The 27454-nt window shown below is 27.1% G+C and overlaps 1 protein-coding gene across 1 annotated transcript; it reads left to right on the top strand.

The window, feature by feature from the left end:
* The first annotated feature begins 3613 nt into the window (after positions 1 to 3613).
* Positions 3614 to 27019, top strand: LOC145837989 (uncharacterized). The gene is made up of 30 exons (XM_082945501.1): positions 3614 to 3664; positions 3794 to 3962; positions 4143 to 4180; positions 6286 to 6483; positions 6641 to 6706; positions 6789 to 6957; positions 7545 to 7725; positions 7841 to 7969; positions 8271 to 8385; positions 8557 to 8985; positions 9262 to 9476; positions 10558 to 10720; positions 12812 to 12959; positions 13424 to 13579; positions 13735 to 13760; positions 14024 to 14058; positions 14256 to 14275; positions 14408 to 14459; positions 14873 to 14910; positions 15242 to 15370; positions 15433 to 15675; positions 15738 to 15794; positions 19788 to 19913; positions 19983 to 20039; positions 20643 to 20714; positions 21162 to 21314; positions 22602 to 22697; positions 22910 to 24090; positions 25335 to 26531; positions 26747 to 27019. Exons 2-30 carry the CDS (start codon positions 3800 to 3802, stop codon positions 26933 to 26935), a joined length of 5841 nt encoding a protein of 1946 aa, XP_082801627.1. The 5' UTR covers positions 3614 to 3664; positions 3794 to 3799; the 3' UTR covers positions 26936 to 27019.
* The last annotated feature ends 435 nt before the right edge of the window (positions 27020 to 27454 follow it).

The following is a 27454-nucleotide window of genomic DNA, read 5'->3' as shown; positions in this document are numbered from 1 at the left end:
GTAGCTGGCCGCAATAAATTAGAGGATTTGTATTGAATTTAAAAACCTCTTTTTTACTGAACTTGTAATTGGTTAAAGCTCTTCTTCTACTATTCATAATTGGTTTACTATTACTGGCAACATTAAATAGGTAATCAACATTATTCATAGTACTAAAAAATTAAAACAGAGTATTAATACTACTTGACATAAGATTGTATGTACAACCTCATAAATTTCTTGTTTCTCTAACTGTTTCAATGAGTAATAAATTCTGACTACAAAATGAATAAGTAAAACAATCTATATTATTTTATCTTCTTATACTTTATCATATACTATAGTAAGGATATATTTGATTCTGCAGTAGGCATATATTACCGATATAAAAGTGCCACAACTGATGTTAAGTTGCATGGGGACCATGTCCTTGCCTTTAAGTTCAATAAATGAAATTATCTCACATAATTATCTCAGATAACATAAAATAATATTAGACTTGCTATCAGCCTAGAAAAAAAACATATGTACAGAATACAAAGTAGTAAAACCAATTTTAAACACTAGTATTTATCTAGGTTTCATTTTGTTTTGGTTTATTTCAGATTTTGTTAATCTTATAACTAGTTTTTAATAAACTCAACCAAGAAAGATACTTATATATGATAAAGTCTTATTGATTAAATTGCCTACAAAAATTGCCAGAGAATAAATGCCCACTGGAGAGTTGCACATATGAGACACCATATGTAAATGATTCTGTAGCTGCCACTTTGCTAATTATACATAAGAATTTCCGCATTAATGCAAGATTTTCAAAACCAAAGCTTTCAAAGATGGACCGTTGAAGAGGTATGTAACACATTTCTGAAAAAGTGGACAATGTTTAAAGACAGTACAGAGATGTCAGAGTCAGAAAAACTTTGTCAATTGCACCAGTCCTGTGATGAAGGTCTAGGCAATGCTATATATTCTAGGTGATTAAGGGACTTGCAGACGTAGTAAATTTAAGTGAACAAGAGCTTTTAAGCACGATCAAGCAGCTTGCAGTCATTCCGGTTTCAGTTGTTGTCCAGTGTTAAGACAGACTTTCTTGGTACAAGACAGAATTTGACTGAAAACACCAGATCATTTGCTGCCTGTTTAAAGGGAAAAGCCATTCTGTGCTCTTACTTGCCCAAAATTTGGCTGAAATCAAGTAATATATTTCACTGACATAATTCTAAAAAAATTATGGTTACTGGTCTAGCAGGTGAGGATATCCGCAAATAGGTGTTAGGATGGGAAGTCTAGATGAATAAGATGTCATTGAGACAATCAGTTTCATTGAAACAAAAGAGATGGCATATGATGTAATGACACAACCTGCTATTACGGTTTAAGTCTCAGTTTGCTCATACAAATCTTTAAGAAAAACCACTTTAAAACCTAAATTTAAATTAACTTGTAACATGTGTATTAAACCAAAAATTTATATGGAGCAGAACAAATAAGAAGTATATTGAGTGTTCTAACTGTAAACAATGCTTGGTAAAGTCCTGGAAAAAAGTTAATCAAAGTGACAATAAATAAGCTGATGAGACAAATGCACTTCTGGTTGGTGGATCATATACACAAAATTTCGATAATGCAGTTGATGTTTATGATAGTATCAATGTAGTCAAACTTGATCAATATATCTTTGATTCTTTTAGTTTTCTACTTAAGACTTCTTTTTACCTACTGCTTGACAGTCTGCTTTGCAGCCTTACTGTTTTGAAATTACAAGTTTATATTTTACATTGTAATCAGTTATTAAATAATCAAAATAGTGTATCATAATCTTTGCACGGGCTCATAAGCTCTGTTGTTTTTACACCAATGGCAACTTTAATGACATAACTTAATTTATAAATAGCTACTTTATTTCCTGTATTTGTCAATAGTAACGATTATTTGCATGCATGCGATTATAAGCTTCTGCATATTGTTATTATAAGTTCTTGTTTACTTATTTGGTGAATAAACTGGGTTGCCAAAATAGCTGAAAAACTATTAGTAACCTAGAATTTACAGTTTAGACTCAATAAACCTGAAAAAGCCTGGAATAGAAAAATCACAAAAAAACTTGAATTTTAAGCAATTTTTACATAAGAAATAACAAAATTTAGATTAATATAAAAGATCTATCACATACAAATTTTCTTTGTATTGTTTATAATTTAATTAATTATAAAACCTGTTTAAATTAGCATTATAGTATCTTTTTAATATTTTTATTCTATTTAACATAGTTTTTACTATCAATTTAATTTCATACTAAAAATGGACAAATAGTTTGTACTTTCAAAACCTGGAATAAGTTCAGAAAACTTGGAAATTTCTATTTAAAACTTGTAGCAACCTTGTATATAATTAGATAATGTCTCTTGACTGGTCAACTTTTAGTTGAATTAGTAGGAGGTGCATTTTTAGCACAACTAGATGTGTAATTGCTTTTTTTGATCTAGTGACATTATACACCTGAATTTTAAATCCTTTAATTATACAGGAAGTGTGTAAAAACACATGTGTCAGCTTCAAAATCAACCGCTGATAATCAACAGCTTTAGGAATTTAAGCTGCAATAGAAAACTAATGAGGATTGTATCTTCCTGTTTTGTATAAAGTCATGGTTGCCAAATACTCAAAATATTTAGAAATTTTTAAGGATCTCAGGATAATTAGAACAGCTCAGGACAACTCTAGATATTTTGATTTTTTTTTTAACTCAGGCTGACTTAGGATAATTTATTTTCTTAAATAAAAAATTCAGGATGACTTAAGAAAAAAAAATCAGAATATAATTTTTATATATATATTTTGAATAAGATTTAGTTAGTTTAATTTTAATATCTTTTTGATAACCAATTTTGTTAAAGAGCTTTATTTTTATTATTTTTTGAATTTTAATAGTTTTTGAAGGATTTAAAAAACTCAAGATGACTCAGGACAGTTAAAGGTCATTTTTCGACTAAAAGAATGCCAATTGTAAAAATATTTAGTGCTTATCATTCTTTCCTGCTACTATCACTTTAATGTAAATTTATTATCTATTAAAAAATATTTAAGGTGGTTAATGAAGAATAATTTGTTGTTTAATTAGTTAATAATAAACTATCTGTAAGTATGATAATAGATAATGAATTGCAATACAATTAGCTTTATAACTCAAAATCAGGGTTTCCCGAACTCATTTTCATAAATGCCCCCTTGGCAGAAATTTGTAAAACAATCACCCACATTATTAGATATCACCCCTATACTAGTTAAATACCCATTTTATTTCGTGGGGCCTTACTAATTAAGCCCCCCTGATAGCCACATTACCCTCTTTGGGAAACCCTGCTCATTATTCATATAAAAAGTTATTTTTAGTCTTAACTTTTTAAAGTTGCCTAGTTACCCTGGTTGTTTTTTAGGGCATCACAACCACTGAACTTTAAATTCGTTTTAGTAAAAACGGACGTGGCATAAATTTATCTAAATATAAGAAAAAATGTATTGCTTTTACTAAACATTTACATACATTATAGCTTTTATATAAATTATTTCAAAACTAACTAATTTGAAAAAAATAGTGTACATTTTCTTAAAATATTAACTGAAAACAGGTGTTATATGAATTTTTACAGCAAGTCAAAGAAAGTTAACAGCTGTAATTTATGTAAGTTTTTGCATTATTAAAAACTTAAGTCTAAAAAAACGCAAGTTTTTTTAATAAGTTTTTGGAGACTGTGTTACAAATAGTTAACAACAACATATGAATAGGGTTTTAAACTAATTTTCATTTTAGAAGAAGATGAAGCAAGTTAAAGATGTTAATTACTATTGCGGTAAATACCCTGAAGATTATGAGAAATTTGAAGAAGATCTAGGATGTATTTGGTGCCACAAAATTGTGCCTACTGAAGATGCTACATCTCACATTATAGATCCGATCCATATTGACAATAAAAAAGGAGGTTTTTTTTTTAAATAATGTTAAAATTATTAATTCAAACAATTTAATGTATTAAAATAGTTGTTGTAGTTGATATTCTAGGTTAGTTAAACAAGTATGGTAAAATATTACTATTATTTTTTATTATGTTTTTAACTTGTATAAGTTAATATAATTTGAATAGGCATCTCTTTTGTTCCAGGTGAATTCATTATTGAAGAAAAAGATACTCAAAATACTGTGAGAAATGTTTTTTTCTTTAAATAAAATTTTAACCGTTTTATTTAATTTAAATTTAATTGTTTAAAAGTTGTAAATATTTCGGTATGAAATTAAAAGTAAAATAGTTAACATGTGTTTGTTTGTTATAACTGTATACAAATCTCACTCTGTGGCTAAATATTTGATTCTTTAGTTTTTAAATTTTGGAGATACAATTTTTAATCAATATTGAATGATTTGTAAGTCTTTTAGTTAAGTCTTTAACTGATAAAAATATATTTGAAAAGAATCTTTGAAGTGTTGTACATAAAAAATGTTTAATGTAAAATTTTGACAAGGTTATCTTATTTGATAACTTTTATTTTACCGTTTTTAAATTGAAATAAAAGTGTTTATGTTTTGAATAAAAAAATTTTTTCAACTATTTTTATTCAAGTTAAACTTTACGAAAGATAAGATCAGCTAGTAGGAGAGGGAGTAGAGCACATTTTTTGTCATATTGTAAAATTCCTATTTGATTCGGATGTCTTTAGGCTTCATTAAGAATAATTTTAAAAAATTTATCACTTTTTTTTTTTTGACGTAAATAGTAATAAAGTCACTTATACATGTCCTAGTCTTTTAATTTATGTCATCATGAAAGCTTATACTTATAGACATACATTTTTAGACATTTCAAGTGCTTTTGATGTATTATGTTGTCATATTCACACAAAATAAGCAAATTTTTTCTGTAAAATGGTGCTTTTTGGAAAATTAAAAAGCATAACTGGTTGTTTAATCTAAATAAAAATTTTGTTGTAAAATAAAACTTAGTAAGTATACTTACTAACTTTTAAAATTTCGGTAATATGGTATGTATATTAAATTAGATTTAATTATGGTTATCTGTGCAGGTGTGTTATATATTGTAACCAACCAAGTAACTTTACATAGCTATAAGTGTTTAAAAAAACCTTAAATAATTATTCAATTAGCATTACAACAAAACAAGGAAATATTAAAATTTTTGAATAAACTATAGACAAGATGATGTTGTATTTCAAAACACATTAGTTATTGATTACAAAATAAATACTATAGTAAAGAAATATAGAACATAGCAAAATAAAACAATTGTTGCACTGTGTCATCTAGTTTTAATTTTAAACATTACTGCAAAATGACTAATACTTTGAAAAATGGTAGTTTAAAAAACTGTCACATGATTGGTTGATAAAATACAATGGACTATCTGTTCAAAGTAATTAGGTAAACATAATACCCTGTAATAATGTAAACATAAATATAAAGATACAAAAAAACTATTATTTAACTTTCTGTAAAAGACATCTGTTCTACTAAAAAAATATTTCGGTATTATTTCTCAGTGAAAAAGTAATATATCTTTCATTAAAAACATTCTATTCCTCATCAATTTTACAATCAAGAATAGAATCTAAATGCAAGTTCAGCAAATCACGTTTTGGTGGGTGTTTCCACTTCAAATTATTTCCATCTCGAACTCTCATGAGGTGGTCCACCTAGTAAGTCCCATCATCATTTTTACCTTTACAAGTAGCAAAATACAATGTGTCTGATGACCCTTCACTAATTAATGTGGCATAACAATACCCTATCACAATATATTATTTTTTTATTTCTGTAAATTAAGAGAAGATGCCCTTACAATTAATAATGCATCAGCGTTTGTTGCATATTTTGTGTGATTATGACGTCATGATATTTTGTATGCAGTTGAAATGTCTTTAAATGTATGCCTAAAGCTATAAACTTTCGTTTAATATAAAATTTATAAGTCTAGGACATGTATAGGTGACTTCATTACTATTAAAATATAGAGTTTTTGGAAAGCAAGTTTTTTAAAACTTTTTTTTTTTTAATTCAGCCAAATATATCCAATACATATGTCAAAATAAGTCAAGCGAACATAACCCAAGTACTCCCTACACCTACAGTTAGTGTGTAAAATATTTATAAAACAAATACAAAATTTTTATATGACTTTTTTGGTTTACAAAACATTTAATTTTTTTATTAGTTTACATATCACAATTCTTTTCACAAAAGCTTTAAAGTTTTTTTCTTCTTGTTAAGTTGAAAGGAAACCATAAAAAACACAGAATGTAGATGAAACTGAAAACTTGGTTTACGATGTCGCCTGCATCAAATACCCATCAGTTTACATGAAAGATCTTGAGAATGGAAAAGTTGCACTCAGATGTCTTGTTTGTGATGAGATAATTGGAAACATTGAGAGTGCTGAAGATGTTGTTAGACATATGGATCAGTTAAGACACAAAGAAAAGGCTAAAATAAAAGTGAGAAACAATTAATGTTTTTAACTAATAGGCTTAATTTGAGTTTGTTTAGGTAAACTATTTATTTTCGTATTTTTAAATAAATCCTGCTTTATATGGGTAATAAAACCATTACTATTAAATATTATTAATTTAAAATTTAAAAAATACAATGCAGGCAAATAAGAAAAATGAAAATGATGAACTTGATGAGTTAAATGGACATGTGTCAGAAGATGACCAAGTTAGTTTTTATTGAATAAATAGTTTTTTAAATATATTTTTATCTGAAATCAAAAGTTTTTAATTATTTTTATATTATACAGATGACCGCCACAGATTTATGTATCAAGTACATAGTTATGTATCAGAAAGATTTAGTGATGGTAGGCGAGCAGTTGTTGTGTAAAACATGTGAAATTCCAATGCAAAAACCTTACAAGGACAACATTCCATCTCATTTGAACTGTAAATTGCATTTGGAAACAAAAAATGGTCTGTTTTTAGATTTATTCAAGTTTTTACAAACAATATTGAATTACAAAATAAAAATAAAAATTTTTACTATTTTTCAAAGTATCAGTTATTTATTAACGTTTATTTTGAAGTTATAGTAGCCCTAAATTGCTCTAATTATAAATAGGAGATTTGAAAAATAAAATATTTTTTGTAAATCTTGTCAAAAATAAATTTTGATGTTGCCTAATTATTAATTAAATTACTTTTCTAGCTAATAAAAATGTTTAATCTTTTAGTAGTAGTATTCTAAAACGTAATTTATTTATGTTTTTTATATAGAAAGTGAAGGTTTTTTTAAGTAAAATAGAACTCAATATGTTAGTTATTTTTGTTTAACAGCAACTATTTGTGAAAGCAACTTTATTTAAAATATAAATAATAATACTAAAAAAAAAAACAACTTAATTTGAGCTGCAGTTTCTTTTACAACATACTAAGTTTAAGGTTTTTACTGATATATACATATACAAGATTTATATATGTTGCATTTTTCATATTAAATTGTTATGTTTTTTATTTGTTAAATTTGGATTTGTATTTAATTTTTAGAACTTTCACAATAGGTACAGTAGGAAAGGTAAAGCAAGTAAGGAAAAAGTTAATGACAAAGACTGAAAAGAGAAATGAGAGAATGGCAAAGAAAAACGAGCAGAAAGAAAAGAAGTTAAGAGATCAGATGTTGTCCGAAGATGAACTGCCATACACTGAAGAGAAAGTTTCCTCATTGAAGGTTGATGATAAAAAGTAAGTTGTTTTAATGTTGTTTTTTTGGTATAATTTTAAAAATCTCAAGTTAAACGGAACCTTGTTTCTGTTCAAGTGACTTATGATATAACTTGGAAAAAATAAAATTAAACAGAACTGAAGCACCAAGGTCACTTCTGACATCTACTAAAAGAGAAGTTAAAAAACCAACAAGATATAGAGACTCTTCAGGATCTGATGAGGAAAACGAAAATAATGCAAATACTAATTTAGAAAGTAAAACGTAATTAATTTTAGACATTTCTTATTGTATACAACGTTTTAAATAAATTTTTTTTTTTTATTTAACAAAAAAATCTACAAATTTATTAGTATTCGTTATATTGCCTAAAGTACTTTCAAATTCTTCTTCAGTAGGCAATTAGTCTTTTATTGTATACATATGATAAACTATATTTAAAATGATTATTTGTAGTTTTTTAATATATGATTACTATTTAAACATCTGTTTCAAACATAGTTTACAGTACTTTGTTATTTTTCTTTAATTTTGTTAAAAGAAAATGATTTAAACTGTACATCAGACCGACAAAAAATTGTTCAAAGAAAACTAAAGTTAGTCGCTTCTTATTAAGAAAAACTTCAGAACTTTATAAGAAAGGTGATAATGAAGAAGATGATGTAATTGTCAGAAAACAAGTTTGTTAAGTTTATGATAACATCTTACTAAAAAACAGTAAAAACTTACTACTAAAACTTTCAAGTTATAGCAACTGAAAGTGTATTTTATTGAATTAAATTTTTGTAAATCCTCTATTTTTCTCCTTGGTTTTACACAAAAATGATGAAATTTATTTTTTGCACAAACAGTTGAGGCATAGCAAGTTATCTCAATTTGAAAGTTCAGTAAAAAGATCTGCAGGTGTTAAAAGAAATTCTGTTCACAAAGTTACTTCTGAAGAACAACCGGCATTAGGATTCTTTGACAAAAAGTCTTTTTCAGCAACAAAGCAATCAGAAAAACCAAAAAGAAAGTCACTTTTCGAAGTGATGAACTCTCCTAAGCGAAAATCGGCTTTTAAAAAATCTCCTTCTGAAGAATCCAAACGTAGTAGTAAAAAACCTGTAATAAGCAAAAGGTTTGCCAAGTTGAAAAAAATAGCTAGCCAAAGCAGCATGAATATTTCTCATGGTGTAATATCAGGAAGGCGGAGACAAAGTAAATTACCTGCAAAATACAAAGAAAGTGAAATAGATCCTGATACTAAGAGGAAAAAGGAACAGCTCTCACCAAAACTAGTTAGTTCTTGTAAAAAGTTAGCTATTAGTATTATATTGTTATGTAATATTAATTAGGTTAACGAAACCAAAATTTTTATACGTGTAGAATCTTATTTTAATTGTAAAAGTACGATTACGGTAAGTAAAAGTTATGATAAATAAGTTTTTTTTAAACTAATAATACTAATAAATTATATTTGTATGACAAATAACAAAACGCTAATAACGTATTTTTTTTTATTATTATACAGCTAAATTAGAAAAAAGTAAGTGTAACAAAATTTAAAAAATCAGAGCAGACTAAGAAAAATCTCCAGAAGTTCAGAAAAAACAGTGAATTCACAACCTCCAAATACATTTGATCGTAAAAAAAGCTTAGGAAAAAGAAAACTTTACAACAATATCCCTGTAAAAAGAAGTGCAAGAATTTCCAATCAGCACCAAAAGGAAAAATCTAAAAAAACAGTAGAAACTAATTCTGATCCACCGAAATCTAAGAAATCCCGCAGGTAAAAATCTTAGTATTGAAGTTTTATTAAATTTTGCTAACAGATAACCAATTTTTTATACCTTAAATATAAAAGCATCATCAGTAGCGCTAAACCTTTTTGATATTATGTTTTTAAATTCATAAGTGTTATCATAAGTATTAAGCTTAACTTTAACAAAGGGTTGATCATACCAATTCGATCATCACACCACAAGCTTTCGGTAGACTGAGACCGGTTCCGTATTCATTATGACTCAAAAGTAAGTCACAACAGAAAAACTTGTAGTTATCATCTATAAACGATTTATGATGCTTTCACATGAGGCAGCCACTTGCTGGTATTGATTAGTGACATCATTATTGTCTTTTGCCCTTTGAAAAACTTGAGCTTTTCACGGCATACGAAGATCCATGTTTCTGCTTTGCAGACTTTCGCCGATGTTTTGTTGATCGTATTTAATACGAGGTTGCTAGCTGTGTTGCCTAGTGGACAATGTCATAAACGTTGCACGGCAAAAGGCAATGCTGACGTCACTGATTAATACCAGTTAGTGGTTTCCTCATGTGAAAACATAATAAACTGTTAGTAGATTAACGATGGCAAGTTTTTCGGTTGTGACAGACTTTTGAGTCGTAATAAGGACAAACCGGTCTCAATCTACCGAAAGCTTGTGGTCTGATGATTGAATAAGTGTGATCAACCCTCTGTTAAATTTGAGTTTGTCTCATGGCAAAAGTCTAGGCTCCTGCTCGGCAGGCTTTTGCCGATGTTTTTGTTGATAATAATTAAGCTATACTTTTATTAGCAGACTGCAATCTGTTAAGGCCATAGGGGAGGGGGGGTAAACCATGTTTTTTACAAGTTGATTTTATTTTATAGAGGTTTTTCTAAGCTTCAAGATGCTTTTTATTGTTTTAAAAAATTCAAATTATTTTTTGAGATATGACCAGTCAAAGTCCAGCCGCATAATAGGTTCCCTATGGAAAGGGAAAACTAAAACCGCGAAAAAAGACTATTTCATTTAAAATCTATCTCCTCTAACATATGCTTTACTTTTTTATTAACATACCCATTTGATACTAAAAAAGCACCCATTTAGGAGTATCAAACCTGAAGAAAAAGATACAAGTAAAGACTATATTCCAGATGATGAAGCAATATCTAGTGAAGATATTAAATTTGTGGATCACAACTATTTTATTAGCCCTACTGATCATGAACATGTTTCAAACTCCACGTCTAACAAAACTTCAAAGAAAAAGGTAAATTTAAGTTTTTTTATTTAGATAGTACCTTCATATATATATATATATGTATAATCTATTGAAATAACAATTTTAAAAATGCTGGAACATATGTTTCATAAAGACAAAAAAGTTTGTCTCTGACAGGGTTCGTGCGCGTCAGGCTAAATCAGGCGAAGTCAGGCTAAATCAGTTTTTTATTTAAAAATTTGAGGTTCTCAGTTTTATCAGTTCAAATGCTTGAAAATTTTTAATTAGAAAAAATTGAGAAATTTTTTTAAAATCAGATTGAGATGTCAATTTATTTCTAAATAATGATTTAGTTGTTAAAGACAAAACCAGTCAATATTTTTAAAAATAAATGCTTAAAGCCTTTTGTTGAATCTCTAGAAAAAATATATGAATCTTCACTATTTTGTTTTGATTAGATTATATACGTCATAATTATGAAAATTCATTAAAAAAATACAGTTTAACATTACAGTTTACTTCAACAACTTAGCTGTTTGTTTGAATTTATTTACATCAGCTATGTTTTTCAGAGCTTAGTTGGTTGAACTGTTTTAATTTCTAATTTAAAGGTTTTATACCAAATATTTTTTAGATTAAAACTCTTAGCAGTTAATTCATATACTTTACTGTTTGTTTAAAGTTATTAAAGAAATTCACAACATTAAAACTTAGCTTTAATATATAAGTACTAAGTTTTGTGCGAGTACAAATTTTAGGTACAATTAATGTTTCATTACAAGAACAAAATATTAAAGGTTTTTTTTCTCAATTTAAGTGTAAGCTTTTTAAATCTTATTTGACGTCAACAGTCACTGTATATATTTAGAGTTTAGAATCTAAAATTATGAATCAATTTTTAGTATTATTCAAAATACTATAATAAATGTTTTTTACTTATGTTAATACTCGTGTAAGCGTTTTATTTTAAATTTTAATAAAACACGACAATGCACGTCGTTTTATTATAAATCTTCTGATTATAATGTTTTAATTAAATTAAACAATTGTGTTTAGTAATATATATTATTATTTTACACTAGTAATAGATTAGATATAACACTTAACAAAAAACTTATTACTGTATTTGTTATGTTAAGGGCATAGGAGAGATCAATCACCTTTTTCACAATTTAGTCTTATTTTATTGAGTTGGAACTAAGCTATGAGTTGCTTTTTGCATATTTTTTAATCTCAAAACATTTTTGAGATAAAGCTGGTTGAAGTTGGAGACTACAATAGTACTAATCAAGACCCCCAAATACCTAAAATGACTTCTTTAAGGGATTTACTTACTTTGAAAATAATTTCAGGCTAAATTGGTCTCAGTCAAGCTAAATGAAAAAACAATTTGCGCACGAACCCTGCTCTAATCTTCAGCTAGTTCAAATTTAAAATAAATAGTACTTTGGTAAACAAAGATGCAAAAGTTTACAAAAAAGCAAAAACAATATGACGTAAAAATTGAACATTGTACATTACAAATATTCAGTACAAAAATCGATCTACCATCTAATTAATCAAACAGCTAAAATTATCGAAAACAACAGTTAATTGACTCTAAAATACTTCAAAATTTGCTGTATTTTATATTCAATTAATAGTCAATTAACTGTTGTTTTCGTTAATTTTAGTTGTTTGATTAATTAGATGGTAGATCGATTTTTGTACTAAATATTTGTAATGTACAATGTTCAATTCTTACGTCATATTGTTTTTGTTTTTTTGTAAACTTTTGCATCTTTGTCTACCAAAGTGCTTTTTATTTTAAATTTGAACTGGCTGAAGATTAGAGACAATCTTTTTTGTCTTAATGAAACATATGTTCCAGCATTTTTAAAATCGTCATTTCAATAAATTATTTAAAAGCCCTTCAAGTGGGCTCAGTAGAAGGTGTTCAAGTTTGAACATTAACCTTATTATATATATATATATATATAGTATAAACCTTTAATAAAAAAGTTCAGTTACCATTTGGACACACTGAAAATATATCTTATGGTCAAGTGTTATGCATATTATCAGTGAAACGTTTTGTTAAGTTGAACTAACTTTTAAATCCAACTTCAAATATGGTCAAAGAAATACAATTTCTTGCAGAAATATGAAGCTCCTTCGTATTCAGCCTCGCAACTGTACAACGAAGATGAAGTTGAGAAGATGATTTGCTCGTCTTCAGAAAGTTCATCTGATGACACTGACGACGCCTGCGAGGTTATGGAGATGGCTCTCAGGCTTAGCATCAGATGTTTGTATACATGTTTATGCTGTTTGTTAAAACTTAAAGCAGTTTTGTTTTATAAACTTAGTCCATGCAGAAAACTGGTTCAAAACTACAGTTATGTGTAAAGACTATTGTTTTGTATCACCTTACATATTGAACTTATGCTATAGTTATTACTTTTGGTAATAACATTTTTATTAACTTACACCTATAAAATACTCGAAAAAAAGATTTTTCTTTTTTCTTTGACTGCAAAAACTTTGCATTTTGATTGTTAATAAAAAAAAATTAAAGCTTTAATTACATTAAGCATGTAACATTTTTTTGGTATTTAAATATTTTGGTTGTTAATTTTTTAGTTGCAGTAAGATAAGTAAAATCAGTCATTTTTTTTTTGAATAAACTAATATAAGGCTTTAACTAACATTCATGTTTAGTGTTTACGTTAAAGAATGATCGTTACATTAAAATATATTAACTCACTGCAGCCACAGTGCAGGAGTGTGCCGTGGTGCTGAAAGATCAACTGTACTGCAAATTTTGCTTGGTAAAAATAAACCGCACAACTGAATCGATCGAAGGCCATTTTCACAGCTTGAAACACATACAGTGTTACCAACATGCCAAAAACATCCGGATCAGAAGTTAGTTTGGAAGTTATAATCAGAGCCGTTTAGCAGTGTTTTAAAGTTTGTGTTATACTGCTTATAGTAATTTGTTTATAAAATTTTAATTAAAGTTTTTAAATATAAAACGAGTAAAATGTTTCTTGTTAACCACTTTTTACATCTTTTTTCAGGCAGTCCTATTTCAAACAAACCGAGAGTGAGTTAACATTGACGTTTAAGATTTATTTTATTTCATCTTAAAATACTAATATATCTTTAATTTTTAACTAAGATATAACGAATTAAAAAAAAAAAAGTATTTACAAATGGATTACTTAAAACTTAAATGATTTTTATTTTACTATATTATATAGTAGCCATTAACGTAATATTCATTTTAGAAGCTACAGTTTTAATATTTTATTACAATATTTCTTCATATATGTTATAAACTTAAATTATAATTCACTTTATATACAGATATCTGCAGGAAAGCATGCTAAAGAATCATTTTTGTAAGTAGTTTTTACTTTTTTGTCTTAGCTTGTATTTTACTGTATTGAAAAAATTCTTTGTTTGTTTTTTACACCTTTAATTATTTTTTTGAACTAATATTGAATAATTTAAAATAGCTTCTAAAAATTAATTTGTCTATTTTATTCTTTTCTTTTTAATACTTACAATTATATATTAAAACAATTTTTTTTTACAGAAACAGCCATTATAATGAAGGTAAGATTTTTTGTTTAAAAAAAAGAAAATTCTTATAAATAGTATCCAAATTCTATTTGTTTTATCTATCTAGACTGATAAATAGTTATATTGTTTGTAAAAATAATTTAAACACAAAATAGCAATTTTTAGGTTTTGTTTCTTTCACAACGGAGTTTGTTCCAAACATATCTAACCAACACATGTAAGTTTTTAATTATTTAAAGTGTTTATTAATTTAATTTAATACTTATGAAGAAAAAATATACTACTTACTGTAATATGTTCAATAAATATAACTTAATTTTTCAGGTTAAGTAAAATTCTAACTTAAAGTATAGGCGTACAATATGTTTAGAACTAAAAAATAGTTTTGATTGTTATCTAAATTTAATGTCATAAGAAAAATATTTTTACCTATTATTTGATTTGAAAAATTTGTGCTTTAATCAACAGATAGATTGAAAAACTAAAGAAATTATGTCTTGCTTATAAGCCGTATAAATTAGATAATTCTTGTAAACAATGTATAAATAAAATATTGTGTTAGAAATAGTTTTAATTTTAAAAGCGACTGCCTATGGATAGTTTTTTTTATTAAAAGTTAACAAATTACAGCCGGATTCATGATGATAAGAATCTTTGTTCTTTTACAAGTTAGTTTTGTTATGAGGTTGAATTTATTTTTTTAGTCATATTCGAATTAAGCTTTTATTGGATAACACTACTCAATTGCAATAAAATTTTTATATTTCAAGTTAAGTGATAACTTCTTTTTTAGTTCATAATTAAAAAATTACGCTTTTGTAAGAGATGAAATTTTATGTTCATAAATAAATAATTTGAAAGCGTTGTTCTAGTTAATGAATCTTATAACTGTTTAGTTACTGTTTATAAATAAGCTCGTTGCTTTAAATTAAGACAAACTTTAGTTGACTTTCGTTTTTTGATAAGCTAAGTTTAAAAAATACATTATTAAAAATTTAGGAAATTATCACAAATTAACTACACAAAACCAACAACAACAAGTTGTAAGTTCTCATGAAAGTGTTAAAACTCCGTATATTACACGACTGAAAAATGTGAACCTTCATCCCAAACGTATTGATCAGTCTGGTTGGTTTGGAATTTTTTTCATAAAATTGATTGAAAACTAATAAACATCACTAAAATTTTAGGAAGTTATCAAAAGCCATCTAAACAAAATCAGCAACAAGTTGAAAGTTCTCATGAAATCATTGAAGCTCCGCCTGTCAGGCGTTTTAATGACATATGCTTTAATGACATATGCATCCCGCCCGAACGTATTGATGAGCTCGTTCAAATCAACCAGCACAGAGTTAAGAATATCATCGACAAGCATCCGCAGACGCGAAGGTCTTTCGGAAAGTCTGGAGTGAACATGAGACATGCTAATACAGGTATTTCAAAATAGTTTGTTTTGGTTTTAGCATTTGAAAACATAAAAATAAATTTGTAACAGGAGGTACTATGGTTGAAGGCGAAGAGAACCCTCTAACGATTAAGAATGTGTATAAAAGTTGGTTTTTTATTTTAAAAACATAGTAACTCTAACCTGATATTTCTAGATGTATCACAACAGACTATTTTAGTGAAATAAAATTAAACAGTTTACTTGCTTTTATAATGTTATTTGTCTCTAAAAAATTTGTTTTAAATGTAGAAAATATTAAAATATCTGAGTTTTTTTAATTAAAAACAAAAATATTATCTTTGTAATGTCGTCAACTTCTACACAAAGTTACAGTTATAAATATTTTCATATTTACAATAATTTTCAATGCTCGTCACTATTCATGCGATAAAATGCTGTGAACGAAATTACAAGTTTTAAAATAGAATATTACTTACATTGTTGTAAATACATAAAGATATTGATATTAAATGAATAAGATAAGGTTTTAGGAAAAAAATAAAAACAATATCCTTGAAACAAAACGAAAACACGAGGCAAGCATTTTTGGTAATTCAATGTTAAAGAAGTGATAGTTTTAATGTATTTTATAAAGAAGTTACCAAAATGGTTTAAGTATAATAAAACATATAGTAAAACCGTGAATTTATTTTCACGTATATTACTGATACTTTACACTGCGGTTTCTCAAAGTAGGCAGTTTTAATATTTTTGCTATCAGGGGACATTAATTAACAAGGCAATATCTAATAGTTGGAGGCGATTATTTTTAAACTTCTGCCAAGGAGGCGTTTATGAAATTTAGTTTGGGAAACCTTGTTTTACATCAACATGAAAATAAGTTTACTTAAGTTTAATGTATAGAATTTAGACATATAAATTAGTTTTAAAATAAATTTTATTTGGTTGGTCAGATTCAACAGACAAAAATCATAGTCATAAACAAACTAAAATCACAATAATTTGATATAATTTAAAGATGTCTTGATAAATTGTCTAGGCACTGGGAATTTAGTTACTAATTCATTATATTTATTTAAGAATGTTTTCCTCTTTGTATTTTCTTTCTAAGTTGTATTATAAACATAATCTAAAATTGTTTTTGTAAGTCTTTCTTTGATGTATATATATTCCAATTGATTTAATATTTTTAGTTTTTATTTTACCGATTAAATAGGTAGTTTGCAAGTTTTTTTTTCTTTTTTTTTTGTGTTAACAATTTTATTTTTGAGTAATAAATGATACATTGTGTTCATAGTATATGTTTTAAAACCTTCTAATTGAGCCAACGTAACACATTTCGCTACTATTATTTGTAACTGTATATGACACTTACAGATTTACGCCACTTATTCTTATAATTTTATATCCACCTTCAATTGACACAAAGTGACAATGGCAGCATATGAAAAGCTGAATTTTAATTATTCAACTAAGAACATTCCTTTATGCAATAAGATAGAATACAAAATAAAGTTAATGGAAAAAATTAGAAGTTTCTGTAGACGAATTAGAATCAAACTTTACTTCTGCACCAATGATGAAGATAGCACAGACATGATAGAAAATAAAGAGACATATGGTTTCAAATCAAAATTCACACCTAAGCAACCTGAAGAACTCAAGAATTTTGAAAATGAAATGTTCGATCTAATTAATCAAGTTAAATTTAGAAAATCTAAAGACAAATTCCAACAAGAGCTTCAAAAAGACTTAAGACAAATAGGCAAAACCAAAAGCCTAATAGTACCAGCCGACAAGACAAACAACTACTACAAGATTCCTAAATTAGAATACGACAGCCTATTACTAAAATCGATCCGAAAATCATATAAAAAAAGTGACAAAACAATTATAAATGAGATAAATAAAGAAGCCAAAGAAATAGTAACAAATCTAAAACTTGAAAAAAATTAGTAAACCACTTACCTAAGCAACAATGCTATATAACGCTAAAAGACCACAAAAAGGATTTCGCCAGCAATCCCAAAACAAGATTAATAAATCCTAGCTATTCAGACATAGGTCAAATTAGCAAATGTATAATTGACAGAATCAACAATGTATTAAGAAAATCAACCAAATACCTCCAGTGGCGAAGTTCCCAAGAAGTCTTAAACTGGTACAAAAAACTAAAAAAACACAAATACAAGTTCATGAAGTTTGACATTGTGGAGTTTTACCAATCTATATCAGAAAAACTATTAAGTAAAGCCTTAGCTTTTGCAAAAGAAAGTACAAAAGTAAGCGAACAAGAAATTAAGATCATCTTAAACGCATCTAAATCTGTATTACATAATAAAGAAGAAGTATGGGTAAAAAGAAAGAGTAACACAGAAGAGAATGAACTTTTCGACATCACCATGGGAGGTAAGCATGGAACGGAAATATGCGAACTAGTAGGTCTCTATATACTACATAAACTCAGGAATGCGCTCCCAAACCTAACAACAGGATTGTACCGCGACGATGGCTTAATGGTCATAGAAAAAAACAAAAGTAATGTTGATATAGAGAAAATTAAAAAATCCATGCACAACATATCAAAAGAAATGGGAATAAAGTTAGATATTGAAAATCCTTCACGTAAAATTAACTATCTAGACTTAAGCTTCAATCTATACAACCACACATTCCAACCATATAGAAAAGAAAACAGCAAAATTATATATATTAATTCAAAGTCCAACCACCCTCCAGCTATACTGAAACAAATCCCAAAAATGATAGAAGAAAGACTTTCCAAAAATTCTAGCAATGAAAATCTATTCAATGAAATAAGTAAAGATTACAATGACGCAATAAAGTTAAGTGGCTATAATTACAAAATAAAGTTCAAAGATGAAGATGATGAAAAGAAACAGCCTAGAAAAAAAAAAAGAAAAATAATATGGTTTAATCCACCATACTGCAAATCAATAAAAACAAACATTGGCAAGAAATTTCTCCAAATAATAAACAAATACTTCGGAGTAGACAGTAAATTCAAAAAATACTTGAATAAGAACAACATCAAATTAAGTTACAGCTGTTTGCCAAACATTGAGACAATCATAAAGAATCATAACAAGAAGCTCACAAACTGCAACAAGAATGATGAAGATGAAACATGCAACTGTAGAAACAAAGAGAAATGTCCTTTGAAAGGCGGTAACTGTAGGGCAAAAAATGTCATATACCAAGCCACAGTAAAAACTGACAATGCAACTAAATCATATATTGGTCTAAGCGCCAACCAATTTAAAAAAAGAGTGGCAACCCACAGAACGACAATAAATAGCAACCCAGAAGATAGAAATTATATTCAATACAAACAAGCAACTGAGCTATCAAAATACATCCACACATTGAAGAACGAAAATAAGAATTATGAATTGACTTGGACAATACTGGAAAAAGAATATGAATCAAGACCGAGAATCGAGACGTGCAATTAAAGATCCTACAAGCAGATAAGAACTGTATTAATAAAAGATCAGAAGTAATGAGCTCTTGCAGGCACAGAAACAAATTTTTATTATTCTATTGGAATGAGTCTAAAACCTAATAATTTAAATATTTTTAGCATTTTAATCATCCGTTAGTTTTTTCAGAATTTTGTTAAGAATTTGTTGTGTTTTCGTTTATATTACTGCATTTAGTTTTTTAATTTCTTTTATTTTTATTTATTAATTAATACCAATATTTAGTTCACCTAATTATGCATTTTTCATTAAAATTTGAATAGTTAATGTTTATTTATTTTTTACGCATCAATGAGTTCAGATTCACATTACTGCCAATGTCTAAATGTTATTTACTGTTTTGAAATTATTTGAAAAGGTCGGCTAAGGCTCACCGAAACCGGTAATAAACCAAAGCAGTGCTTAAACATTTGTTTTATTATATAATTTTATATCTTATAGTAATTTTTTCAAATTTTTTAACTTTGAATTTAATCAACCGAATATGTGCTTTAAATTCTAAAATGTTTCTCAATGTTTTTTTTCTGCTATATTTTATCTAAAACTTTAGCAAAACCGTGAATTTTAAAACAATCATAAGACAATAATTAAAATGCCATAAAGTTTTAACTTAATTATTTCAAATTCTATAAAGGTCAAAATACTTTTGAGTATGCTGTTCTTAAAAAACTGTTGCCAACAACCATGCTAGAAAATTTCAATCAACCCACCAACACAAAAATACAGAACAATTCTACTGCTTTGGGCCCTTTAAATCGAAGTAAATAGTTTGTATAAAAAACGTATATTCTTTTTTTTTTAATACTTATTATATAATTGTATTTTTCAGTTCAAAAGTTAGTCAACGAAATCGATACTCCCATTGGTAACGTCCAAACTAAAACAAGTAATCTGTTTTTTTTCAATATTTTTATATCTTTACATTTATAAAGTACCATATCATAGTTACTAGTAAAATTTAAAAAAAAAGTCTTGTCAGTCAAAGTAAGTATTTTTTTGTCTAAGTTAAATTCTAATCAACTGTTAGTGATTTTTATTATGTAAGTTTCTAATTATGCTTAGTTTTTTAAAATAAAATAGAAATGACAGCAATGTTTTTGATGTATCTATAAGTATTCTAAATGTTTAATACAAAAAAGTAAAGTTAAAAGTTTTACAACTAATCTTCTTATCAACTCTTCTTTAGTTTGTCTTTTTTGAGTTTTATTAGGAAACGCTTGGTAGTATATGTGAAAAGTTTTTTTTGAATTTTTGCATTTAAATAGTTTTAGCTAAATTCTTGAATAAATTAATAAAAAGCTATTTAGATGAAAAAATCTCTTTTATACTATATGCATGTTTTTTTATATATACTTTCCTATAAACAGTTTCAACATTACTAAGTATTTTAGTTTTTACTTTTCTAAATATTTGTAAGAATTTACCTAAAGCTTCACTAAAGATTTACATCTTTTTCAAAAAATATTTTAAGTTAAATTTTTTTTTAAAGAACTTCATTACCAAAAAAAAATTGTTTCCGAAACTGAGAGAAGAGCATTTAATATGCAAAAAGATCCTAAAAGTGAGATTTTACCTTCTTTTAATTTATTTTCTTTTAATTCATGTTTTAAGAGCTAATTAAAGCATGATAAAATTAAGGCCTGTTTATTACTAATAATAATTAACTAACGAACTTTAACTGTTTTTAATCTTAAGTAAAGAAAATAGAATTTTCTAACAATTTAAATTATTTCTAATTCTGTTTGTTTAAACGATAGTGTATTTTGCAGAAGTTTATTTATTTAGAAATATAAACTTTTTTTGTGTAGTTCACTCTACTCCCGTTCATTTTATTCAGTATATCTGGTAATGATACATATGATAAATTACAGGTACGTAAAACATTTTAAATTATGCAGAAAGTTTTAAATTTAAATAAAAATTGTCAATATATTTAACTTTTTTGTTTGAATAGTTAAAACTAACACAAAAAATATGATTAACTTAAATTACAAACAAATTAATACAGAACTCAGATTAATTTCACCAAAACCCGACGTTTCTTCGGTACCATCTGCTGTAACCAAACAGTACAACAATATATCATTAGAGCAAATAAGAAAAGATATGCTGAGAGATGACCAAAAAACCGCAATACTCAATATAATGAGTAGATTATCAGGTTTTTTATTTTGTTAGTTTTTATATAAGAATATTTTTAGCTATTTACACTGTGTTTTAGGTATTTACAAGGTTGCTGATCACTTAGGCTCAACCTAGTTAAAAAAATTAGAAAAACCTCTGGCTAGTTTATATAGGTTTTATGTATATTTTTTATAAAAAAATTATTTTAGATGATAAGTATTGAAGTTAGTTCATTTATTAGTAACATTGTTATTATGATTTTTTAAGTATTCAATGTTGTTTTACAGTATTTTTTTTAGTTATCGGCTCTTACTGATTTTTTTTTTAACTTTTCTCAAAAGCTCAGGCTAGTTTTATGTAACTCACGCCTCAAAAGAGTGGCAACCATGTTTTCGTGAAAAGAGTAAGACTCATATCGATTCAATTTTAGTAGGTGGTTAAAACAAATATTAAGATAGTCATTTTGTTGTACAAAACAAGTTCAAAACCCTCTACCAGAAGAGACATAGACATATCTTATTTCTGAGTATAGTAGATTGGCTGACTGATTTGATGTCATACTAGCATAATTTTATTTTAGATAACATGTATGTTTTTTGTGTACTATAAAAATGAAGGTAATGACTATTTTAAAGTAAATATTATACTTTCGAAATAAGTATTTGTTAAACACAAAAATAACTTTTAATTGATAAGTTTTAAAAATCTGTAAAGTATACTGGTATAGCTTTGCTAAGGTTTATTATAACGCAATATTTAGTCCAAATATACATAGTCCTACATCTTGATAAAACTTAAGTTTAAATTAAAAAAAAATACTTTATTTAATTTGTAAGATGATTGACTCTTACTTTTATGTTAACTTAATTCTTTATTAAACTTACTAATAAAAGTTTAATAATACATAAACATTTTTGAGTTTTTAATTGTTTGAATGATATTAAGTTTTTTTATAATTTTGTATACCCTTTTAAAGAAAACATCTTATAATTTTTATGTAAATTTAACTATAATATTGTTTTTCCATGAAAAAGTTTATACCAAACATTTGCTTGTATAATTAATTTACTTTGTTCAATAATTAATACCTCAAAAAAATGTTTAACTCAAATTGTGTAATTAAAAAACTTTGTTTAACATTAATTTACTCAAGTACAAATACATGAACAACTTAAAAGTCTAGTTTACTAGCAAAAACTGAATTAAATTTGCTAAATTGGTCACTGTGTAATAAAATTAAAAAGTAAGATTATTTATTTCTTAAATATGTTTTTTTAAGTTTAAAGTTGAGTAAAAGTTTAATAAGAGTAATTTTTTTCTAAAGAAAAAGATCAAAGAAAAAAGAATGAAGCTGAAAAATTAACAGTTCACCCAATTAGTACACTGGATTATGATGGTCATAAAAAAAAGTGTGAAACTAGTAAGTTTTTCTTGATTTTTCAAGGACTTTTTATAGTAGTTAAACACTTTTAAAATGATCCACGCAGGTATAAATTTAGTTTTTTCCCTGTGATTTAAAAACTTTTCATATAAGGATTTTTTTTTTAATAAATTAAAAATTTTTTTTTAATTTTTTCCTTGAAAATAACTAAATAAATTAGCTAGAAAAAAACTTTATAATTTGTTAAACAGTTGATTTGACGCTCAGTGATGCTGAAGAAAGTCCTAAATGTATAACTCCAAACTTAAAGAAGCCTGCTGAATATATTATTGATACAAAAAAGCCTGGCCCACATAAGTTCATTAAAATTAATGCAGCACAAATGAACGCGCTTAATGCTGGTGAAATTCCTGGGTTTGAAAATCATAACATATCTGCAAATACTGCTACTGATCGAATTGAAATTTCAATAGAACCCCCTTCAGTTCTACGACAAGAAGCTCTTTTGAGACAAAAACTACTCAAAAGTATCTTTAAAAACAACGACGTTTTAACTGTTGATCGCACAATTCCTGTCAGTCAAAAAGTACTGGATGGAAATCTACAAAATAGTAGACCTACTATATTTGCCGGTGACAAGCTTAATGTAAACGACGATGTCATGGGCATACACGAAAAAATCTATGCAGTAGTAGAAAAATCAATGTTAATCAGCAGGAACGCCGATAAGTTGAGCGAGGTGAGTGGTAATCCGAGTAGCTCAGGTGCAAAGTGCGATTTAAATGTGCCTCAAGAAGCTAATTGCACTGAAGAAATTGCTTTCAACGAAGAAGGAGAGAATTGTCAAGCTGATTCGACAAATAAAAGTTTGTCAAAACCAGAAGATTTGATGAGACCGAACGCAGTTGATGTGGTATCTGAAGAAACAACAATGGATATTGATCTGCAAGCTCCTCCGAAACCAAATGAAGACCAACACCCAACAAGCTTAGTTTTGAAACAGGCCAAAATTAATAAACCATTTCCCGAATTGAACACTGCCATTTTAAACTGCCTTACCGAAAAAGAAACTGAAGTTTTTGATTTGACAAAAGAATACGATTCACCAGAAGAAGTTGGTAAAATCCAAAGAGAACCTGAAAACAAAAATGCTTCAAAATTTGATGCGAGTGAGAAAAAAGACTATATAGAAGATCAGAATAATAAAGTGCTATCAAGTAAAACTTTAAACTGTGAACAAATGGAAGTAGAAAGTGCTTTTGAATCAAATCGTGTTAGTGATAATCAAGAAGTTTTAGGTCATAAAGAAAGCCATGCAGTTCATCAAATACCTGGAAATGATAAACCTAGGGAAGGATCAGGAATTACTTCTAGTTGTAAATCTGAAGAAACGCTTCATGTATCCGATGATGACGAACTAATCAGTGAAATGGTTTTTATTTAAATTTAACTTTATTGTTTTATATTTGTTGTCATTAAAGTTTTTACTGCCAGTTTATATATATCTTTTTTAATTTATATTGTAGTCTAATTTTATCAATATTTAAGGCAGTAGCTTTTAAGGTAGGCAGAGTGGCCATAAACCTGGAATTTTGTATTTTATAAAACAATCTGGGGAATTCTTTTAAACAAAAACCAAAAAAAAAAACAGAGCTTTTAAAGAATTTTACATTTAAAACAATTTAGATTAGATAAAAAATACACAAAAAATATATTGTTTAGAACTTTGTTGAATTTAAAAACTTGGATAAAGTTGTATTATAGTAATTTAAACATTTTTAACCTTAAATTTTAATCAATACTAAAACCAGAATTTCCAAAAAGCCTGGAATCCTTGAAAAACCTGGAACTTTTAAAAGTTTTTACATTTTAAATAGTAAAATTTTAATTTGACACGAAAAATCTACCGTACAGACAAAACTTTTTTGTCATCATTTAACATTTTTTTTATTAAAAATACGTTTAATTTAAATACCTTTTCAGTATCTTTCCAATGCTGTTATACTACTCAGCACAGTTTTCAACCTTAAACTTATCTTTAAACTTAAATAGACCCAAAAACGTGTACTTTTAAAAACTTGGAAAATATTTAGAAAATTTGCCAAAAATATTAGGCAACCCTGACTAAAACAAACAAGAAAAGTTGTACTTTTAAAACCTAGAAGAAAGAATAAAATAAAACTTTTATGAAATTATAAAAAAAATAAGTGGTCACCTTTGGGGTGGGCAATATACGGCCTACTGATCGGATCTGGCTCGCGACGTAATTTTTAATTGGTAACTACTTGTGCAAATCAAATTTAATAGAGCTTTTTAACAGCAAATGTTTTAGAATGTGCTCTTAATTTTTTGAAAGTACGTAGAAGTGCTTAATTCATAAAAACTTTCTTTGAAAAGCTTTTATTTGTTTTTATGTATTGCATTATCTCAAAATTATGCTGCCCAAAAATACTTTTTTTTTAACAAGTCTGGCCCGCGATATATTTTTATGGTAAATATGGCCTACCTTTTAAAATAGTTTTCCACCCCAGTCTCAAGGTTTTAAACATTAAAGTGTTTGTTAATTAAAAAATTTCTATAACTAATAACTATGAAACGTTTTTTGAAAAATCTAAATAACTATTTTTAAATCATTGTTTTAATTGCCTTGTTTAATAAATTTTATGTTTTATTTAGTACTTGGATTCAACTGATGAAAGTGATAAAGACGAAATCGATCATCAATATTTTACTGCTTCAGAAGAAAGTCATCAAGGTTTGACTGCTACAGAAGAAAATCCTCAAGAATTGAGTGCTACATCAGAAAATCATCAAGAATTGACTGATACAGCAGAAAATCATCAAGAGTTGAGTGCTTCAGCAGAAAGTCATCAAGATTTGACTGCTACATCAGAAAATCATCAAGAATTGACAGGTTCAGAAGAAAATCATCAAGAATTGACTACATCAGTAGAAAATCATCAAGGTTTGACTGCTTCAGCAGAAAATCATCAAGAATTCACTGCTACAGCAGAAAGTCATCAAGATTTGACTGCTACAGAAGAAAGTCATCAAGATTTGACTGCATCAGAAGAAAGTCATCAAGATTTGACTGCATCAGAAGAAAATAATCAAGAATTGACTTCTACAGCAGAAAGTCATCAAGATTTGACTGCTTCAGAAGAAAATCATCAAGAATTTATTTCTACAGCAGAAAGTCATCAAGAATTGACTGCTTCAGCAAAAAATCATCAAAATTTGACTGTTTTAGAGGAAAGTCATCAAGATTTGACTGCTTCAGAAGAAAATCATCAAGGTTTGACTGCTTCAGAAGAAAATCATCAAGAATTGACAGGTTCAGAAGAAAATCATCAAGAATTGACCGCTACAGCAGAAAGTCATCAAGATTTGACTGCTTCAGAAGAAAATCATCAAGAATTGACTTCTACAGCAGAAAGTCCTCAAGATTTGACTGCTTCAGCAAAAAATCATCGAGAATTGACTTCTTCAGAAGAAAATCATCAAGATTTGATTGATTCAGGAGAAAACTTTCAAGACGTGATTGATTCCGGAAAAAATCATCAAAGTTTGACTGAATCAGGAGAAAATCATCGAGAATTGACCACTACAGCAAAAAGTCATCAAGATTTGACTGCTTCAGAAGAAAATCATCAAGAATTGACAGGTTCAGAAGAAAATCATCAAGAATTGACTGCTTCAGCAGAAAGTCATCAAGATTTGACTGCTTCAGAAGAAAATCATCAAGAATTGACAGGTTCAGAAGAAAATCATCAAGAATTGACTGCTTCAGCAGAAAATCATCAAGAATTGACTGCTTTAGAAGAAACACTTTCAAATGAAGAAGAAAAAAGTGCAATGATCGTCCAAGAAGAAGTAAGTTAATATACTAGCCATAAAATTTAAACCTAACATATAAACCCATGTTGTTATGAATTATTGTTTAACTATGACGTATAATTTTTATGGTATCGTTTTTCTTATACTATATATAATTAAAATAATTTATTTAAGTTAACAGAAGTTTTCCTGAATTTAATTACCTAACAACATTTTTAACTAGTTGATTTAAATTTAATAAATTAATACAGGAAGAAGAATTACTGGAGTACTACATGCTTGAAAGTGATGAAGATGAAAGTTTGGAAGAACTAGTTCCAATTAAAGAAGACATTAATGTTTCATCAGAACTTCAAGGAAATAAAAAAACAAATGCAAGTAATTTGGAACAACCCGAATCTGAGTCGACCACCTTTAATGTGGACGATTTTTTCTCTTGATAAAAAATTCTTTCTTTTTTCACTATTTTCTTTTTTGTTTTTAATGATAGTTAGTTATTTTTTCTTTAGTTATATATAAGCATTTCGCATAATCTATTGAAATTTCAAAACTAAATTTAGAATAATGTTATTCCTTACCTTATACTTTCTTCTTAGATGTAATTTTGAAAGTTTTAGTTAATGTAAACATGACAATCATGCTAGACCTCCTTTTTGTTCCAAATAGATAGGAACAATTTGTTCATTGTTAAAATTATCACGTCAAGTGTTAGGCTTTGCATAGTATATTTTTGATGGTATGTATAACACTTTTTTCTTCGCAAAACTTTGTTATGCTGTATGTAGGTAATAAAATGTTTAACTTGTTCACATTTTGTCTCAATATTTGATAATACTAGGTAAATAGTTAGTTTTATCAAATAAGCAGATTTAAAAACTTTTCTTTAACATTTGTTGTATAAGAAGTGTTAGATGTTCAGGACTTTTTGTTTTCGTTATTTAATTTAACTTGTAAACAAT

This window comes from Thalia democratica, chromosome 6, assembly GCF_965202585.1.
Source record: "Thalia democratica chromosome 6, ktThaDemo2.hap1.1, whole genome shotgun sequence".
Classification (NCBI taxonomy): domain Eukaryota; kingdom Metazoa; phylum Chordata; class Thaliacea; order Salpida; family Salpidae; genus Thalia; species Thalia democratica.
Note: the sequence above shows the minus strand (reverse complement) of the source record. Positions and strands in the feature narration are given on the sequence as shown.

Coding starts and splice junctions, on each gene's coding strand:
- LOC145837989 (XM_082945501.1), top strand. CDS start 3,800: ATGAAGCAAGTTAAAGATGTTAATTACTATTGCGGTAAATACCCTGAA. Junction 19,914..19,982: donor TTTGGGCCCTTTAAATCGAA/GTAAATAGTTTG, acceptor TGTATTTTTCAG/TTCAAAAGTTAGTCAACGAA. Junction 24,091..25,334: donor ACGAACTAATCAGTGAAATG/GTTTTTATTTAA, acceptor TGTTTTATTTAG/TACTTGGATTCAACTGATGA.